Source organism: Acipenser ruthenus, chromosome 5, assembly GCF_902713425.1.
Source record: "Acipenser ruthenus chromosome 5, fAciRut3.2 maternal haplotype, whole genome shotgun sequence".
Lineage (NCBI taxonomy): Eukaryota > Metazoa > Chordata > Actinopteri > Acipenseriformes > Acipenseridae > Acipenser > Acipenser ruthenus.
In genome coordinates, this window is record NC_081193.1 from 79068552 (window position 1) to 79090417 (window position 21866).

Consider the following 21866-nt stretch of genomic DNA (forward strand, 5'->3'; position numbering starts at 1 on the left):
AAAGATTAATTATATATTGTAATTCCTCTTCATTCACGCTGGAATCATAAGAACATAAGAAAGTTTACAAACGAGAGGAGGCCATTCAGCCCATCTTGCTCGTTTGGTTGTTAGTAGCTTATTGATCCCAGAATCTCATCAAGCAGCTTCTTGAAGGATCCCAGGGTGTCAGCTTCAACAACATTACTGGGGAGTTGGTTCCAGACCCTCACAATTCTCTGTGTAGGAATTCTCTGTGTCATTATAATAAAAAAAAGTATATCACCACCTTCTATTTTTAATTTTAAAAAACAGCTAGGTTGCTGGGTGTAGGCAGATCACATACTGCTTTAGAATGACAAGTTACGATAAATAATGTTGGATAATGGTGCATGGGTACGGTACACTTAACTCACACACTCAAAAACACAAAATTCTACCAAATTTCTCATCCTTTAACTTTATTATATCAATATAAATAAAAAATATGGAAAATAAAAAAGTATAGTAAAACAAAATACAGCTGTATCATTATGCCCCCCCCCCCCCCCCCCCCCCCCCCCCCCAAATTAATTAGCATTTTTATATTTTTTATAAACTCCTACAGCAAATGTGTTGCTGTCTCTCTGCATTAAATGTTCATTTTGTTCTCCTCCCCAGCAGATGGCGCTTTTGCTCGATGCTGGAGGTTGACTTCTTGTACACCAGTTTGTTAAAAAAAAACAAAAAAACGACTTGCGGAAAACAGGCGGAGTATCTGCTGAGCACATCGTCTCCAATGAAAAGCGGGAGGTTGCATATTATGTGAACAGTTCAACTCTACTAGCTGGTAAGCAGGCATCACTCTAATCAGAGGGGCAGCTTATCTAAACAAACCACAAGCCATGTCTCGGCAGATCAGAAAATCAGGGATCCATACAATTGTAAGGTTTTAAGAATGATCCTAACCACTAATGTATTTATTATCTGAAATGTCTGCATGATATGTGATGTGTTTAGTTTATAAAAAGAGCTAGCCTACAAGATAACAGTGGATTTTACATTCCTACTAAATAAAATTGAAACCCATTCACATCCTTGGTTATGTATTTTAATGTATTGTATCTACTTTTAATCTAGATTTCGTAAGGGACTATGCATGTTATTGTTTTGCTTAAAAAGATGAGACTGCATAATATGAAATTAACTGTAAAAAAAAAAAAAACAGCATGTGAAAGGCTTTGATATTAGTCCAAAAGTGTCTGGGTAATATATATATATATATATATATATATATATATATATATATATATATATATATATATATATATATATATATATATATAACTTCTACCAGAAATCCTGCATTTATTTATTTATTTATTTATTTAAATGAAAACATGTCATGTTATAATTATAAAGTCCATTAATTTACTTGCCCATTTTGTTCTCCTTACAATCATCACCCTCTTTTGTTGTGTAATGGCATGTACATACTGTCAGCGCGGGCACGAGTTGACGTTAATGTTGTATTTATAATAACTCCAAGCACCTAACAGCAGTGTTTGTGAAAACGAACTAAGCCCCCGGTCTGGGGAATATTTGTTTGTCAGCATCATTTGGGAGAGATCATTTTTGTGTGAGCTACGGCCCCACGTGAGTCACCGGCCACTAGTTTGGGAACCCCTGATTTAGGTGTTTGATTTGATCAACCTTTACCTGCCAGGATAGTCACGACTAGATTTTTTTTAGAGAATTCTGCAGTACCTGGGAATCCACCTGGAATACATTAACAACTTATGGAGATCGTTCTCCCAGGATAAACACAGAAGTGGTTGATGCAATCCAGGGTGATTCCTAAGAGCTGTGGGCTTATCCCTGTAATAAATGTTTTCATCCTTAATATCACTAATTGTTCTTTGCATTTTATTCTAGGATTGGCATTTACCTGCTCTATCTTCTTCTGGTTCGGCACATCATATAGTAGGTAGAAATAATGTTTTTTTTTAAAACTGTATTCATTCATTTGTGCAATGTTTACATTAAAATATGTGCATTACTCAGCACCTGACACTGTTAAAGGTGCCAAGGTTGTCATTTTGCTGCTGTAATTACACTGCACTGTTGATGGATGGAATCATTCGAAGCACTCACATGAGGCAATCCCAGCATTTCTGTGATATTCATTTATTTTCAAATTTTAAGTGATTGAAACAATGTCCCAGGTTCCATTGTATAATTCATATTTTATCCTTCTATATGTGAATAAGTGGCAGATACAAAAAGGAGCTCTGTAAGAGCCAGATTCACGACTTAACACAATCTCTGCTACAATTGCACATAGATAATTTTTCAACAATTCATTTATCAGCATATGTTGTACTGTTAAGATATGCTAGACCAGGGGTGGCCAACCCTGATCCCGGAGAGCAACAATCCTGCAGGTTTTCTGGGTATCTTTAAATCATCAATGGCTAAAGACCTGAAATTTTTTTTGTGTTAACCAATTAAGAAAATAATTGGTTCGATTAAGTAATTGAGAACTCAGGTGGAATGAAAACCAGAAGACCCTGCGGCTCTCCAGGACCAGGGATAGCCAGCCCTGCGCTAGACCATTGACAACATGTTGTAAAGCAAGAAGCTCCTTTTTGTAAATATACAACACCATCTGGTGGATATCTGCCGCTACAACTAAAAAAATAAAATATTAATCATAAAATGGACCTTGGGACATTGTTTCCAGCACCTCCAGTTTGAAAATAAATTAATATATCAGAAATGCTTGGATTGCACATATACAGTAATTTGACTGAATGCTTCAACCATTTCCATTAGCAATATGTGTCTTATATGATTATTAATATTCATGTTTTTGGTTTTTAATATTTTGCAGAGCACAGAACTGTTTGTGCTGACTTATGGGGCTCTGGTGTCCGATCTGTGCAAAGAATACAGCAATGATGAGGAGATCAACCACAGGCTAGAGACTATGTGAGTAGTGAGTTAATAATGGTTAAGGGCCCTGATAATTAGCCTTTGTGCTTTAGCTGTAAATCCCTCCCAGTTTAAAAGAATTGGTGTGTGTGTGGCACAGTAGCCATCCAGCCCAGAAGGTATTTGCAGGGACAGAGTCTCAGACACAGAAAGCTGCAAGGTTAAATGCACAAATGCACACGTTTAATAACAAACAAATACATTAAACAAAACACATTATCCAAAACAGAATGGCACAAGGGCCAAAACAAAAGGTTTAAACAAAACACTCATGGACATAAGCACAGTACAACACCACAGCAACACAAACCTACACACCAACATTAACTCTAAACTATTTCTTTCTCCCAACACTCGTGAACACCTGTGGTTGGATTAATTAATCATTTTATCATTTATTTAATTGTCGGCTCCAGCCACATTCCTGCCTGTTTTGACACGGAGAAATTTAACCCCCTCCCTGCCAACCCCATATTCCCCACACCAACACACATGTGCACTGGCAGGGTTTCACACTGCCACACTGCCACAGTGTGAAATAGCAGTTTCTCTTAAACACGTGTACCATAAAAATACAAATAAGTTGTATTATACAGAACCCCCAAAGGGGACATGATGTGAATTAAAAAAGAAAGTTAGTATCTCATGCGCACAAGATACTAAGCTTTTTTTTAATTCACACCATGTCCCTTTAGGGGTTCCGTAGTATGATGCATAGTTATATTTAGGTTTTTATTTACACTTCATACCTTTTTCAGTTTGGTATTCTTTAATATATTTATTAAAAGAATATTAAAAAAAGAAAAAAAAAACACTTTTCTTTTTCAAAATCCAGGGGCTACAATATTGGAGTAAGGCTTATTGAAGACTTTCTGGCTCGTTCATGTGTTGAAAAATGTCAAAGTTATCAGGAAACCACAGATGTCATTGCAAAGGTAAAATCAATTAAAATTTGAACAGTTCTCATTTCTTTAGGCATGCTAGGTTTCGGAGAATAGACCATAATATACTGACTAAAATTATAAAACCCCAGCAAAAAAAAAAAAAAAAACCCTAACGTAGACTTACAGGAAACAGCACTGCAGAACAGGACTGGGAGCTAAGAACGATAAGTCAATGGAAAGAGAATCTCGGAAATCTTGTGGTCAGTTGAGTGGTACTAAAACTGTTGCCAGCCATTTTTCATGGTATTGATTTTTTTAAAGTGATGTGACGTAAAGATTTAGTGTAGCCATTAAAATTGATTTTTTTTTTAATTATACAACATACACCATACTCTTTTACAGAAGATACATGCTTTTTCTTACACATTAGAATTAGAATTAGAATTAAAATAATTTTGTTTCTGAATGTCAGAATGCAAATGTTTAGCTTTAAATAAACTGCATTTGAAGTATCCTTATAGAAGTGTACCTTCATAGCCAAGTTTAATAAAGCACAGTGTAAGAATGGTAAAAAATAGGTAATGAATGAGGCTAATCAAAGTTTACAGTGCGGTATACTATTAACCTTGTTAAACAAATATTAAGACATTTATAAGTACTGTGGTTTACAAAATATAAAAAACAAAAATAAACTACTGTCTCAAGCTAATGATTTGATATAAAATGTCCTAATATTTAAAAGTACCTTTTTTATGAAGCTGTAATCCACAGTAACACTGAAGAATAACACTGGATCAGCTTGTATAAATGGCATTACTTCCCCTGTGTTGTGATAAATGGTGCAGTCGGGGGTCTTTGGAGGCTTCTCCAGTATGTATTAGGAATACTACACTTGAACATACACAATGCAGAGCTACAGTATTTGGAATGAGGGGTTCCCTTGAAAGTAGCTGAATATCCCTACATTATATTCTGAATACTGAATATTCAGTTTGAGTAGAATTTATTCAGGGTACTGAGTTTTCCAAATCAGTCGTAGTGTAGTGATTGTGTACTTGCCCACAATTATTATTATTATTATTATATTATTAGTTGTGATCTCACAATATAACCAAATCGCAGCACCACCAAAGTAAAAACAATGTATTTTGTTTCTGTAGACAATAATATTCTGTTTCTGAAGAAAAGAAAATATGAACTTGGATGTCCAGACCACAGCTTGTTCATGTCAATTCAAAAAACAGTTCTTAACACCGAGTGTGGCTGTACACAGAATTTGTTTGTTGATTAGCACAAAGTCGACTAAAATGTTAGGGTGTAAAGACAGTATATATACTCATCACAAATAAAATCTGTAGTGCAGCTCAAGGTTAAAATACATAAATATTTTTTTTATAAGACAAGATTTTTTTGTGGGAGTCCGTCTAGTCCAAGTAATTTTGCTTAATGATTTGATTAGGTTGAGAGAGTTTGTAACTTACTTTCATGACCCTCATTCTGTTACACTATAGTCTATTTAACCTGTGACAACCTCTATGAAGTTACTGTATCAGTTTTCACCTCATAGCCCATTACGCAGAATAATGTGCCACTGGCTGTGTTTGCTTCGTTTCTCTTGTCACCTTTAGTTATGGAAGCCTCTGTTTTTCTTTGACCCCAAAGTGCTATATTCCTTCAACAGATTTGCATGAAAAGTCTTTGATTTTCTACATCTACTGGTCACATAGATACTGTATCTCATGATTCACATTTCCCAGTCCACAGCACTGTAGGCATATAACTCGGAAATGGTAAGTCCTGTCTGATGAACCCCTTAGACTTCTTTGAAGAAGTTACTGAGAGGATAGATGCTAACATAGAGCGTTTCACATAATGGATTTAAAAAGTGTGGATTTCAAAAGGTTTTTAATGAAGTGCTGCATGAGAGACTAATCCTGAAACTCAAATCGGTGGCTGTCCACTTCTAGTTCAGGTCATGTACTCAGTGGGGTGCTGCAGGGATCTTTGCTGGGGCCTCTGCTTCTTTCTTATCCACATTAATGACTTAGCTCAGGGAGCTAATTAACAAGCTTGTAACATTTGCTAACAGAGCTGAGGGAGTGTCCAATGCTTTCCAGGGGCACAAATTATTGATCTGTATTCTTATGAAAAGTGCATCCCGGTGTAAAGTCTGAAAATCCACCCCCTCCCAGATTATCCCTGGGTAGATTCTGGGGGTCCCAAAATCGACCCCAGGGTAGTTTCTGGGGTAGATTCTGATGTCTTTCAGTATCTACCCCCTCCTCCCAGAATCTACCCCACCAGTATTGTCTTGAAGGTTGTAGTAACTGAATAAAATTTACATAATCTACTCCATTCCCTCAATCTATCCCAATACCCTGATTTAGTGTATTATTATTATTATTACAAAATATCACAATACAAAGTATCCCATTATAAAATATCACATTACAGAATATCATATTACAGATGAGAGCAGTTATAAAGTACAGTAAAATCAGTAGAAAATAAGATCAAATTCAAATAAGAGCAAAATAAAGAATACAGTAAATAATTAAAGAGCGAATTCGACTAAGAGCAGTTAAACTTACAGTAAAAATATTTGCTTAAAAAGGTAAATTCCATTAAGAGTACGTAGTAAGTACGATAAATGGATAAGAAGTGGTCGAGGGTGACACCAAGGTTCTTGGTGGATGAGGAGGGAGAGAGGGTGGTGGATTCAAAAGGAACAGAGATAGAGATCAGCAGTGGGGGAGGAAGAGGGGCAAGAAAAGGAGGTCTGATTTGGAGAGGTTGAGTTTAAGATGATCTGAGTGCATCCAGGAGGAGACGGCTGAGAGACAGGTAGAGATCTGGGAGGAAATGTCGAAATCAGAGGTGGGAAAGAAGAGGAAGATCTGGGCATCATCAGCATAGAAGTGATACGAGAAGCCATGGAAGGAGATGAGGGGACCCAGGGAGCGGGTGTAGAGAGAAAACAGGAGGGGTCCCAGGACTGAGCCGTGGCGGATACTGCTTGAAAGAGAGCAAGAGGCAGAGAGTGAGCCACGCCAGGACACCCGGTACATGCGATCGGAGAGGTAGGATCAGAGTCCTGCATTGGGTCGGGTACCCGCCAGTGACCCGCAAAAGCGGGTAGGGTTTTGGTTGGAATGTGAACTTTTTTGCGGTTTGCAGTCTGTGCTGACTATCCGGTGTATCCGTGGTTCTGCAGGAAGAGGGCAGCAGTCACGCAAGATCCACCTGTCAGTCATGGCGATGACACGGAGAGGTGGGGAAGAGGGTGTGTTTGCTTTCCCTCTCTCTGAGTGGCTGAGAGGCGGGCCTTGGGGGATTGCTCAGCCCATAAGAACTGCGCTTGGTTGTGCATTCGGGTGGCCGTGATTGGAAACACACAGAGACGCTGGCTGAGAAGGCCAGTGGTTGGAGCGAGCGACCAAAACAGGCAAGCACAGCTGATGAAGACAGCCAGCAATAAATAAACAATTTTATTAAAATCTCTTGTTAAGTACCCAAGGATACGTGTGTAGTGATAGGGGAACCTTGGCCACCCCAGTGTATAATGCATAACAGCGTAGGACGGAGACCCGAGCTGACCGGCTTAGCGGCAGTGGGGGCACTGCATAAGCAGCACCTTTATTTTGTAGTTTTATTACTGTGTTTTATTTTTCCTTTTCATTTCGCCTTTTGTTTTCATTATTATTTTGAGCACCTGTGAGTGCGCCAGCTTTTAACTGTTTTACCAGTGTTGGTATTCCTGTGGTCCTGTGTACCGTTGTCGGTACTCTGGCCACGGACAACAGTGCCCACTGCGGGCAATAAGACAAACATCTATTAAAACAAATGAAAATTATGAACATGTGGCTGGATTTGTTGCTTGTAAACCTGTCATTATGTTTTTGTGAACGACAGCCACAAAACTGGTACATCTCTGCAAAAGCACAGGTGTAGCTCCCTTTCAACTGGTGGCACGAAAGGAATAGACAGGTATTTTATAGTAAAGTAAGTAGAGATAGTTAATATGTTACAGTGTTAAAATATATCCAGACCACTAGAGAAAGCTACCACGTTGTATAGCCTATTGTGTAAAGTCAATCTTTGGAGAATGGTAGATATATCTGTGTGTGAATGTGAGAGCATGAGAGAGTCAGTCGATGCAGGCAGTAGGTAAACAACAAACACAAAAGTCTTATTAAAGCAGGTCGTGTCGGGTCACGGGTTAGAAGTCCGTGTTGCAGTGGGTTGCCGGTTCGGGTCCTGCAGTAGCAGGTCCAGGTCGGAAGCGGGTCGTACAAATCAGACCCGTGCAGGACTCTGGGAAGGAGGAGAACCAGGCAAGAGCAGTGCCGAAGAGTCCCAGGTCAGCGAGGGAGGACAGGCGAATAGAGTGGTCGACTATGTCAAAGGCAGGTTGAGGAGAATTAGGACAGAGGAGAGGGAGGCGGCACGGGCAGAGAGTAGAGAGTTAGTGACGGAATAAAGAGCAGTTTCAGTGCCAGGAGAAAACCAGATTGGAGGGAGTCGAGCAGAGAATGTTTTGACAGGAAAGCAGAGAAATGGCAATATACCGCTCGCGTGACGGTTTTAGAGAGGAAAGGGAGAAGAGAGACAGGACAGTAGTTCTGGAGGGATGAGGGATCAAGGGAGGGTTCTTTTAAGATGGGGGTGATGCAGGCCTGTTTGAAGGCAGAGGCAAAACAGCCAGATAGCAGAGAGGTGTTGAGAAGAGAGGAAATGAAAGGGTGTAGAGCAGAGGCAGCAGTCTGGAAAAGGTGTGGAGAGGGGATCCAGAGCACATGTGGTGGGTTTATGGCTCTGGAGCAGGGAGCAAAGATCAGAGTCCGAGAGGGGTGAGAAGGAGGGTAGATTAGGACAATAGAAAATCTCGAGAACTTTTAATGAATTATTAATTCATTATTCATTGACATGTTACTGCTAGCAGCTGATTGTAAAGTAAACCAATCTGTTTGTAAACAGGACATCGTCACCCATCAGTAATGAAGGCGTTGGTTTATGTGTTTGTCCGCTTGACTTTCTAATAGTTTTAACTCAGAATTCATGATTGAGTTCTGGATGAAATTTTTCTTACATCTGAACTTTTCATTTTGGTAATAACTTTTGTTTTGAGCTTGAATTAACCCTTGTTTCTTTGCACTTATTTTGTTTTCAATAAAAAATAGCAAACAAAATTGAATGTTTTTTGGAAAATATTAAAACTTTATTATAAGCATAGGTGAAATATATTTTAGCTCCAAAATACAAAACATATACACAAAATTGTATTAATTCAGAATTTTAGAAAACAATTTAAAAGAGTCAAAAACAATTCCCTCTATGTTGTCCAAATAGAACATGAAACAGTAAGTAAATTGAACGATTGAACAACTTTTGGAATAAGCTCAAAATTATGATGCATGAAGAAAAAAGTACTGTAGGACTCTAATGTTGTAAAAGGAAATCTTACTGCATGCGTATATCTATGTAATTATGATAACTGTAGTATTTTGAGTCACACTATACTATATAATTTGTATGGTACTGTATGTTCTACAGCTCTTAGCAATCCAGACAGAAATTATATAATACAATATTTCTGAGGGGCCCCTATGTTGCATCAGTTAGTCTATTAATAAATATAATCCTTTTAACATGCAGATTTGAGTGATATTAATAACAAGAATGTTTTAGCATACGGTAACTTTTGATATTGGGTTATTGAAACATGCACAGAGCAAAGATTGTTAAAAATTGTTGGTTAAGTATATAAAAGGGGTAGATTGGTCTTCTTAGGCCACAGTGAAAGATATTTAACAGTGCAAAAAATAAGGCATTTATTACTTTATGTTTATGAATGAATAACTGTTTCTGGTTGCATCATCCTCGTATAGACTTGCATGTTGCACAGTTGGATAGAAACCGGTTGATGCACATGATGACTTCATACTACCTACTGACCTTATAAAATGGCTTGGAAATATCCTGCATCCTGACTGGCTGCAAACATTCCAATGGTTAACAGAGTACAACCAATGGTTCAGGAGAATCACAGGTTTAAAATAATAATAACACATTTTATGTTTGCTGACAACAGTTGAAAAGAACATTCATTTTTTTATGTAAATGTAAGAGGAAATTGACATGCTACTGTCCAGTTGTTCTCTATCTGCGGTAACAATTCAGTTCTTCAGGGTGTGCAAAATGTTGACAGTCATTTTGTTTTGCACTAGGGCCTTTACCTGTGAAGTCATTTTAAAACACAAACCTTGTAGTCATTGATGGAACCGAGATCCAACCAAAAACATTCTGGATGCATAGAGAATATATTCAAAGTGATGCAAAACAGAATCCCACTGGCAGACTGTCTTATGCTTAAAACATTTTTATATCATTTCTATCCCGTCAACAAAATCCAGGGCACACTTCATTTCGTCATCTTTGCCCTTGTTGCCTTTCTCCACGTACCTCTGCAGGGTGCTGTAATATTGCTCGCTCCTACAGAAGGTATACAAGGCGGAGATATCTTCCCATGAGCTGTGACTGGGGAAAGGAAAGGCCTCTGGGTCCTTGTTTTCAAAGAAGCTCTTCAGATTTCTGTCTGCCAGTTTCGTCGCATACTCTGTAGCATAGCTGTCGAAATGCTCCTTTTCCTTCTCGATGTACTTTCTCCAGAACTTGAGTTGGAGGTAACTCACTTGAGACCTGCAGTTCTTGTAACAGGTGCCGATCAAGCCCATGACTGTGGCAATACAGACAATCAACCAGCCCAGTATCTGAAAAAAGGACACTTCTTTAATATGAGTGCCTGACCTACCATCTTTCCTTATAGAAGTTTAACACTGTAATTGTGCACAGTAATTTTGCAGTGCCCCATGTTCATTCTTCATATGGTTAACTGTGCTTTACCATGTAAAGTACAATGCTATCTGATTTACCATGCAGCTGTACCATGATTTCACTTTGCTTCCACAACTTACACACAAACCTGAACCTAGACTGCCTTGTTGAGTAAATAAATACCAACAACAGGTTAAAATTGATCATAAAAAAAATGGTGGAAACTTAGCACAGTGGTAAATGCTTTGTGAATAAGGCCCCAGCAGCTGTTTTGAGGAGACTCGCCTGTTAAAGCAGCTGTTTTGAGGAGACTCGCCTGTTAAAGCAGCTGACCATTTATGTCTGGAGAATGGTTTTGTATTGGAACACCAGCAGGCTGATTCTAAAATTCCCAGCGGTTGGACTGATCCAAAACTGCTGCATGTTGTGCTTTTCTGTTTTATTGCAAAAAAATATTAACTGAGAAATACAATTGTCTCACTGTTTGTTTATTATTATTATTATTATTATTATTATTATTATTATTATTATTATTATTATTATTATTTTACTGCGTTAACTATCTCCTAATGGTCCGTCCCTTTCTACTTAGGCTAACAGCTGCTGCTCTGCTTAATGTAATTCCCTCCAAACCACAGGAATATTTGCATCCCTCAAGCTAACACAAGTTTGGGAGCGTTCTCTTGTAGACAGGACAAAGCTTTTGAGCTTCCTTTGAAAAATGATCCTAGTTCATGAAGTATCTGACCATGTGATCTTGCTATATTATAATTAGGTTTATATCTACTAATTATACCTTAACAGGGATATACTGGATTGACAAAACAAGTTTTGAAAGGGCCCTCTGACTTTCTTGTTAACAAAATGACTCATCTCAACTCTCCACTTCCAGATTTTATTATTTTAATAAAATAAAAACACAATAAAACTCAAATGAATTAGTTAATCTAGCAGTGTATCTAGTTATGAGTTATTTATCTATAAATTATCAAGGTAAAATATTGTATTTGACAAATGCAGAATGTATGTTATCAGCTGGCACAAAAAAAGACCTTTAAACACCTAAAACCATACAGGAAATTAGAATTAAACATTCATACATAACTTTAAAACCCCTTTTAAAATCTGTGCAAAACTAAAAAGAACTTCTCAGTCTGGTAGAGTCAAAATCATATTGCACATTTTTTTTTCACACTAATTAACCCTTTGCTGCCCAGTGTCTCAATATAATTCACATTGAGAAAATTGGCATTAAATAGTTATGGGAATATACCTAGGGCAGTAAAGGGTTATTCAGTTATTCAAATGTCGGCATACAGAATGATTGTGCGTTCCATACCTGGGACTGTGCCCGCAGCATCAGCAGAAGCTCTTGGTTGTCTGCTGGAGACAGGCTGGATTTTCCACAGGGCACCCTTGGTAGTTCTGCCCGGCACGTATCAGTTTTACCCTTACAGAACAAATCGACTACATGGTTATTCTCCAGGCCACTCACAGCACATTCGTAGAAGGTGCCGTTCAGCAAAGCTACAGTGAGCCACATCGCAGGGGGAATGCAAGCCCCCACCGTGATCTGTAGAAAGACATACACGCAGTTGCAGGAGTTTCCCTTCGGACACAGCTTCCTTGGGTTCAGACAGCAGCCAGTGAAGAGCTTCCATGTCCTGGAGCTGAGGAAATAGCCAACAATGAAGAGCACTAGAGCCGGTCCCACAATGAAAACAAATCCATAAATAAAATTTTGGCTTTTGTTGCACGGACACTGGAAAGAAACCATTGAAAAAATGCGCTCCCCACCCACGGTCAGGAGTGCCATGAAGCTGTATCCTATGGTTGTCTTCTGATTTAAGAAGAATTTGAAAACGGTCTGTATGCCATCCATTTTTAAGAAAGTGCTTGAAAAAATATGCTTTTAATTGTTAAAGAAAAAGAAGTCTATATAATGAAAATATCGGTATCTTTCCCATAAGACAGAGGTATAGGAAGTGACATGAATTATGTAAAAACCACACTACATTCACTTCCTGCAAGACAGCACAAACAATGCATCTGTTTGAAAATGAATCTGTTTTTGTCATGCCTCTGTCACCAGTTTCTTTGTGGGCCCCTCCCTTCTCTCTCTCTCTCTCTCTCTCTCTCTCTCTCTCTCTCTCTCTCTCTCTCTCTCTCTCTCTCTCTCTCTGGTGCATGCTGGCAGTACAATTATTCAACCAGACTTCCCCATGAAACCTGACCCATTTTCATGAAAATGCTTTCATGTCTAGTTACTTTTGTTTCTCAGTGGTTTTCTCAGTCTTGCAGATTAACTGCAAGAGTTTCAACTCTGATCTGCTTCAAAAGGTTGGAAGAGAATATTAAAAGACAGTAATTATCTGACAAACCTGTCTAGAAAACAGTCACAGTTGAAAAATGTTTTAAAGTTCCCAGGTCTATGTAGGGGCCATTTTATGCCTGCCCCTCAAATTCCTAAAGATTAAGTTACAGTCACATGCAGTTGGACTGTTGGTATGCCCAAACAAGTTGATACATTGCTAACTGACAGTAAAATGGTTAAAGTTACCCTGACAGTCATGATTGATTTTGTCCTGACCTAGATAAGACTAGAAAATACTTGAGGCCACTGGTTTTCATTCACATCTGCTATTAGTTAACAACAAACTGCTAATGTGCAAAAGTACATAAAACCTTATGCTGACAGAGATGTGAAAATACTTTACCTTTCCTTTTCGACAGATATTTCACAAGAGTTGGTAAAATATATAAAAAAAAAACAACAAAGAATGAAAAGTAAACACTGGGTCTGGATAACGATTGAATCAAAGCAATTTGGGGTATGTAACAGCAGACAGTTTTCCTCCAAATTGCCGGTTATGTACAATGCCCCTGATGCCCTTATAATATCATACTACAGTCATTTTTAATGTTAATTTAACAGATTGCCTTGCAATCGCTTTATACCATGCTTTTTTACTATGTTTATCTGCCGTACTTTGCAGTGATTTACCTCTGCCAAGCTTTCACTATCCTTTTATGCTGTTTCACTACACTTTTACAATGCAGTAAACCTTAATACTAGTCCGTCCAATATCTGAATGCGGAGGGACCAGAGTAAGGGCGGATATGTAAAAAGTCGGATGAATGAATCCTGCTTTAAATACCATTAAACACAGCTGTAACAATTACTATATTCACACAATTTTTTTTTTGATATTCAGCTTTTATTATGGAGCTCCCCTAAGTCCCTTGTTTAGAAAAATACAGGGTATTAACGCTTGTGACAGAATAGCTGTCTGTCGTGTGAGTGCATTCATTCGCTGCTGATTGACAGGCAGGCATGCGAGACGGAGGTTGAAGTTGATACGCCCTGCTGGTGAACAGAACTTATTTACATATCAACACACTGAACAGCTCACGTGACACGACCAGCTATGGTAACGCACGGAGCACATACAGCACAGCGTACGAAAATTTTAGTGGGAGCTACAATATCTGAACTAATCTTGAGCTACAATATCTGAACTTAACGTTGCTGAAGAGGTTGATCATGGCGGATAAACGGTTATAAAACTGATTTCTACATAACGGTTTGAAATGTCAATATCCTAAGATCTCATAAAAAAGTCCCCTGTCCTTAATGAGCCATCGTAGATTTATAAGCAGGATGTGTGATTAAAAATATCAAATCAACATATCAAATGATAAAAACAACAAAGGTAATGTTTTTGTTGTAAACGCTACCGTGTGCTCTGCAACCCTCTAAGCACTATGCATGATGGATGCAGGAGTCCAGGGCTGGATTCTTTGACATGTGATTCTTGTTAACAGGTTGCTTTCAAGATGTATCTGGGAGTGACCCCCAGTGTGACCAGCAGTAGCCCCGCTGGGGACGAATTCTCTCTGCTACTGGACAGCAATCCTTTAGAAGACTTTATAGAAGAACTTCCTGAAGGACACTCTTCCCTCCTCTACTCTAACCTTCTGTGTGGGATTCTGCGTGGAGCGCTACAAACGGTAATGTCTAATCCCCTAACACGCTTTTTTAAAACAGAGATGGAACTCGATGGAACAGGGCCTGGAGTAATAGATCAGGACTGCAACTGTATAAAAACATCCATTATTAGGTCTTCTGTTTTTCAGTGTAAAAGTAAATAATAATAATAAGTAATAGTCGCTGATGTATTTCATTGTTTATTTTGTTCTTTTTTTGGGGGGTGGGGGGGTGGGTATCAGTTAAAACCTAAAACCAAAGTTTATCGTTGTTTTGTAATTTAGTTGTTCTATCTGTAGCTGGAATGTCTGTCTGGTGTGAGACTGGCTGCCACAGTGTTTTCGATTAGCTTGCCTAGACGGTTTCCTGCTGGGAATGTAATAAAACACCACTTCCTTCATTTAAACATCCAGTCCACTCAAAACCTGTTCAGGGTAGGCAATCCAAAATAATAGAAAGGGCAGTTAAATTGTAGATTTTAATGGAAGTGCAGCCACAACTACCCTGTTTGTCCCTACTGCCCTGATAGTAAGATAAGTTTGCTTTGCAGCCTCCACACTTGCCTAGAAAATAAGAGACTGTTTACAAAACATCAATGTCCTTCTGAATGTCAAAAGATATCACTGGTGCCAACCACATAGTTCTGATTAATTCATCATTATGCATTCTGAGTTAATTCAACCAAGCAATGGGGTATTCTTATGTGTGGGTCACATCCACGCTGGGTGCTGGTTTGGTTTGGTTCAAACTAGACTGAGACAATCTGAGAAGTTTGATTTACTTTAAAATACATTGCAAACAGCAAGGGAATTATGTTTGCACACAGTAAATGAACCATTATTATATTATAACTGAAGAGGTGGCTTCCAAAATATTTTTGTGAAAATACTAGATGCATTAAATGGCAGAATGAAGGTGGGTCCCATTTAGTCACACATGAGTCGGTGCAGCTTATCAATGCAGCTCGTAACACGGGCACTACGCTCTGTGTCATGCCCACTTATGAGGTCACACAGATCCTTCTTCTTTCCCTTGATTGCTGCTGAATAGTTGCACACAACTCTATTTCTTTCCTCAACCTCCTATATTTCCATTGATCAAGCAAGATATGTCTTTTTAGATACCAGATCCAGTGCAGAGGTCCCAGACCAAGGCTGTGTTCACACTGGGTCCATTTAGAGGGTTTGGTCCGCACTCGGTACAGTTTGAGAAATGTGAACAACAAAGTCTGCTTGGGAAATTAACCGTGTTTGGTTCGCTTGCTAAACCTCAATGTGAAAAACAGCTGGACTTTTGCACACAGGAAACTAACTATACAAAGTAACACCACTTGGAAGTAAACATTTTGCGGTTTAGTTCATATTCTGAGTAAACAAGTAGAGCAAAAAACAAAACATGTCTCAGGAAACTACATAATGTTTACCAGACATCCTGGGAAAATTGAGATTGTCACAGTTTCCTGGTCAGAAACAATACAATTGTTAATCGTCCCGGTTTTGCTATTGTATTATTATGTTTTTAAAGTACAAAACCGTATCAGCGTGCACAACAGGTTAATATTGTAACAATTTGGTCGTCTCTATTGTGTCTTCTGAGGAGACTGATAAGCAGGAAGGGATTGTGGTAGAAATGCAATATTTACCTTTTCCTTCAAAGGCGTTGTTAGTAACTGAATGACCTTGGGTTTCAGCTTTCACTAGGCACACATCAGAACTACTGTTTACCACTAAGCATGGTTCAAATATAGCATTCATCTCATTACCGGAACACAAATAATGACAGTATGTACTATCACAATAAGTCAAATCAGTAGCCATACCATTCGTCATGAGATTCAGGTTTACCCATCAATTTGAGTGCATTTACACAGGTTAAGAGTGTAGACCCCTGCATATAGCCTATGTTATTGACTACTGCTGTCTGGTGGAACACATTATACGGTAAACAGGGGAATCACTTGTACAAAGGCAATCTCATATCCATCCTTTATATCATCCCAAATGTTGTTAACTGTTTGTACCGGCAGGGCCACTGACATTTGTGTCATTGTGCTGTAAAGAATCGGCAGTGGTTTACATGTATCAGTATTCCAGACAGCACAACGACAATACAATTTATATATCATTATGGGGTCTGTTTCCTTTCTCTTAGAACAATCCACAGTTGTAAGTAATATGGGTGCAGTTCAATGAAAAGGGGTGACATATATTACAAGCTTTCTGTATTTAATAACGTTTCGGGAAATTACCTTCCTGTTGCTTTACCTGTGCTACGTATGGCATATTGAAAATTACCTGTTTTCATTGTGTGTAATTAGCCATCCACCTATCTTTATGATCACACTTAGGGTCAAACACTTGCTTCATGATGTCTTCTGGCAGATCTGTCTTGGGAACTTATCATTTATCAAATCAGTAAATGCATCTTGAATCTGTGACTCTGCGTGCTCGCCATACAGTTGACGTTTTTGTGACACCTGGGTGTGCTACCTAGTATTTAGTAAAGAGTCCAAGGAGCTAATCGCGTATCGGCTAATCCTTCAATACTACCATTTAATAGTAAACGTCAGGTGTCTGGTCTGTGTGTACAGTGATATCAGCGAAACCTGTAATAAAATGTTCAAAATGTTGCACTGCACAATAGACAGACAGTAGGTCTCGGGTGCATGGATCAAAAGCATGCTCAACAGCCTGGAGGCGTTAGCAACAGGACACAGCTTAGTATTAATTTCCTGTAATAAAAGAGAAGTTTCAGTTGCCGCCCTGCTGCCCTTTTCAATAAGTACATCTAGAAAGGTAACAGATGGTTGCAATAGTTGTACATCAAGTGCAGTGTAGCGCCAAGAACCGTCCGGTTTCTTGACTGTCCAGATAGGAGCATTTACTGAGGAGAGACACGGACTGATAACACCCTGTTGCAGCAATGAGTCCACTGTGCTCTGCACATAAGGCATTGTTTCATTGGGGTATTTATATTGCTTGCACAATATCTGTAGTGCTATCTAATTGACCAGTCTCTCCCTTCCAAATACACTGGTTAGCATAGTCAATAATATAGCCCCCTTTTCTCATTACATCTGAGCCCAGAAAATTACTTGAATCACTCGTGGGACTAAACCATACCTTAATTGGAAAACTGTCACTGCTTTCTTTACAAGGGAGATCAGGAGATTGTACTGCCCGCGAAATATTGCCATTAAAGCCTTCAAGCATGATAGTTTCAGAAGGGGAAGCAGTGGGAGGTGGATCAGAATGTACAATAGTTAGGGAGGCTCCTGTATCAACTAACCAAATGATAGACTGGCCTCTTAGACTAGCCTTGGCTTCAGGTCTGCCGTAACTATCTTTTTATATATCTGCCACCTTCATAGAGGCCTGACACCCCTATTGTGGTCCCCAGAACACCTTTCTTGATAGGTTTGAGTTCTTATTTCAATTCACGGTAGGACGCTTTAGGTTCAGGGCAGTTCCTGAAGGAGTGCCTGGACTTATCACAGTTAAAACAAATATACAGTCCTTTTTTATTTTTATCATTCGGATTATAAGGAGGGAGTCTTTCACCCTCCGCCTGCCTTACATCGTGAGTTTTGCCCTCGTTTCTCCATGAAACTCTTTTTTGTGGGGGTTCTACTGCAGCCACTGGTTTAGGACCGCTCCCAGTAACTTCAAAATTGTTATATTAACTAGTCATTTTTGCCAATAAATCACTATAGGGTGCGTCCCTATCTCTGGTCGCCAAAATCTGCCTCATTTTGTGTCCTGAGTTCTGGACAAACATTGACTTGAATGCGGGATTATCTGTATTTGTATATATTTGTGAAATAGAAGCTGTGTGCTTATTATTATTATTATTATTATTATTATTATTATTATTATTATTATTATTATTATTATTAGTATTATTATTAGTATTATTATTACTATTATTTCCAGGTCCGACTGGCAGCTCATGTAGAACTAATTCAGAATGGAGGAAAAGGAGAAAAGAAGACAGAGATAAGACTCAGCTTCTTGGGAAGACTGGAGGAGAATCTGCCCAAATCAGAAGACTAACATGGGAATAACTGGGTTACCTCTATAAAGCATGTACATTACTTGATCATTGACCAGTAGGAATTTAAAGTATATTGGACTGATTTTAACTTTTAAAGTACAGTACATTTGCCTGCAATTTCGCAAGAAACAACATCTGGTTTTACTCTGTGGCCCTTTTCTCAAGCATTTTCTTCTGACCGAATCCAGTAACAAAATTAATTTAACCTTGATATACCAACACCATGTGAATTAGGTAAATAATGTTCTGGAAAATGTTTATGGTAAATCTGGCTTTGGGGGTAGTTATAGCAATCCTATACTACAGTTTAAAATCATTATGATTAAAAGATGTATTTCCTGGTTGAATAACGGTTTATTTTCTCTGTAGAACCACATTATTGCCGGTTGTAAGCCATTGTCATCACACTGCAGGAGGAAGACTGGTCTGCTCTCCCTTATAAAAGTCTAACGTAGTAAAGAAATATGACGTAAAGCAAAGTGAAAGTGTGGTTAAGCATAGGTAAGCATTGCAAAGCCCAGAGAGGTATTTTAAAGCATATCAAAAAACATGGCAAACCATGGTAAACTACCGGTATGGTAAATGTATTGGAAGTGCATAGGAAAACTGCTAAATTACCATACATTTAGGGGTAGACGTAAGGATACACACAGAGTGATCTGCGGGTGCAAAACCCCCATAATGGTGCTCACCTGGCATTCTGCACTCACTCTCAAATTTGCACTTTGCCTTCTGTGACAGGGTACACCCACCCCCTGTGTGTATTTGTGTTGTATTATTATTTCAAATGTATTGTTCAGTTATTATTTATTGATGTTTTGTTTGGCAGGGAAGGAGTTAAAAACCTTCCCTGCTAGAAATACTTGTGTAGAATGTGGCTGTCTTGACACTGGCTAATAGATTGCCAGTTTGAGGACAGCCACATCAATATAAAACCTCGCAGCTCTGGCTGATCGAGGAGAGTGTGTTCAGAGGAGGAACGAGACATGAGTGAAAGATAAACTAAAGCTTAAACATAACAATTGCTACACATGCTGATTATATACCAGCACCAAGGGTGGAAAGTAACAAAGTAGAAATACTTCTTTACACTACTTAAGTATTTGTTTTCGAGATCTGTACTTTACATAAGTACTTTATTTTTGGGATACTTGTACTTTTACTCAAGTACGTTTGTTTAGAAAATATTGTACTTTTTACTCCACTACATTTCCAGAAGCATCTCGTTACTCGTTCTTTCAGCACACTGGGTGCGTTCACGACACGCAGACTTTCGTCATTCTGCGCAGAATCTGCACAGAATCAGAGCAAGTATCCAATGAATTTTCAGAATCTTTGCAGAATCTGCGCAGACTTAGCAAAGTCTGCCTCTCGTGAACGCACCCACTGGCTCTTGTGCTGGCCAGGATTCTGATTGGGTAAAACCCTAAGAGCAACGTGTCAGCTCTCTTTGATGACATAGAAAAGGAATGCAAACCTATGGCATGCGTGGCATGCAGAGTCGTATTTGTTGGCACGCTAAATCAGCAGCTGTTTGCTGGTTGTTGTTCTTTGTTTTGTTTTTTTCCATGCCCGCAATCAGACTTGAGTGGCACTTCAGAAAGCCAGTCAGTTTGATTTGCAAGGATGGCCCCGCCCCGGAGTAATTGAGCATTGCTGACTGTATCCGTTATTATCTGAATGTTTCTGTTCGACTATGACAGTTTTATGCTGCTGTGCTGCACTCCGGGGCCAGGAGGAAGCAGTCAAAAACAGTGAGTCTGTCCATATGTAAATGTAGTCAGCTATGGATGTGTCAGCAGGACTCTCGGAGTCCGGGGAGGAAGAATTTTGCTTACCGTTATCTCCTGTACTTCACACTCCGACACAATTTAAAATTGTCGGAGTCGGGGAGCCTAAAAAACCCTGAATGACATAATCCGAGCGAAAATATATTTACTGTCACATACAGTACTTGTATCTCAGACGATGTTTGATGCTGGTTTTTTTTAAAAAAAATGAAATCTTGACATTATGGGGGAAATGCAGGTGTCAAACTACGCTGAAAAAAAAGAATAGCCTATCCACAAATGTACTCATATCAGAGGCATAATTTATTTTGAGACATTTGTTGTTGTTTTTTGTTTTTTTGAGAATTTTTACAACCTGCTTTTCCTTCACTGTATGAAGACAACCACAGCTGTCTTTTTCCAATTTTTTTTAAAAAAAAAAAACACACAATGCCACAAAGTATATTATCTACTACTAGTTATTTTACAAAATGTAAAAGCAGTAGATATGTTTAAGGAAGTAAATATATAACAGTTGAAAAAAATAAGGTACACCGGTAATGGTTGTTACCGATGCAGCGGGCCAAATGAGCAAACTCTTTATATGAATTGCATTGTGATTGTTTCAGACGTGATAAAATGTGATTCATGCATTTCACTGTAGTATACTTAGCAATACTGCAATATTTAAAACTTTGTTTTGTTGGTATGTGCTCAATAAAAACTTAATTACAAAAAAAGGAATGTAAATATTGTTTTAAAAAGTTACCGTATAACGTTTTACATCCCCTTAAAAAAAGGTTCACCTGCAAACCATCCCTGACATAGTATGTTGATGCCCAACCAGAGACCGTTTTGATTTTTAAAATAACCAATCAACAAACACAACGGAACCCCCAACGAAGAAGAAGATACTGCTTTTGAGTAATTTGACTCATTTGTGTTTATTGTGGTCCCTCTTGTCTAGCTGCAGAGGATGCATTTAGTTTAGAAGAGTAACGGGAATCTACAAGCAGTTTCAAAACAGGATTTCACATTTTTAACATTTGAGCCTAGAATTGTTTCATGAATTGTGTTTTATTTATGGATAAAGGTTGTGACTAAAATTTAAATTCCTGATTTAAGATTTCAATGTATATTAGTATAGGTGTGTGTAAAATAGTAGTACCCCCTGATAAATATACTTGGTGTATAACTCAGGGTAACAATAGATTTCCATGGGTAGAATTTAAGGACAGCTACTTTCTACTTCTGATACTTGAGTACTTTTAAGATATGATACTTTTGTACTTTTACTCAAGTAGTTTTCTAGAAGGATACTTTGCCTCTGACTTAATTACTTTTTTTCCCCAAGTAACAGTACTTTTACTCAAGTAACATGTTTGA

General features: G+C 38.5%; 2 protein-coding genes across 3 annotated transcripts; one reads left to right on the plus strand and one right to left on the minus strand.

Moving 5' to 3' along the window:
* Positions 1 to 707: 707 nt before the first annotated feature.
* LOC117402394 (trafficking protein particle complex subunit 3-like) lies at positions 708 to 20904 on the plus strand. Of its 2 annotated transcripts, none has more exons than XM_034003482.3 (6): positions 708 to 808; positions 1894 to 1941; positions 2852 to 2949; positions 3788 to 3887; positions 14496 to 14681; positions 18591 to 20904. In XM_034003482.3, coding segments are annotated over exons 3-6 (408 nt in total). In that variant the 5' UTR covers positions 708 to 808; positions 1894 to 1941; positions 2852 to 2947; the 3' UTR covers positions 18711 to 20904. The 2 variants fall into 2 exon arrangements, with proteins under 2 accessions (XP_033859373.2, XP_033859372.2); XM_034003481.3 differs by having other exon boundaries at positions 760 to 902.
* Positions 3655 to 12767, minus strand: LOC117402393 (calcium homeostasis modulator protein 5-like). The gene is made up of 2 exons (XM_034003480.3): positions 12010 to 12767; positions 3655 to 10606 (listed from the first exon to the last, which is right to left on the minus strand). The coding sequence occupies exons 1-2, from the start codon at positions 12550 to 12552 to the stop codon at positions 10217 to 10219; spliced, it is 933 nt and encodes a 310-aa protein (XP_033859371.1). The 5' UTR covers positions 12553 to 12767; the 3' UTR covers positions 3655 to 10216.
* Positions 20905 to 21866: the final 962 nt, after the last annotated feature.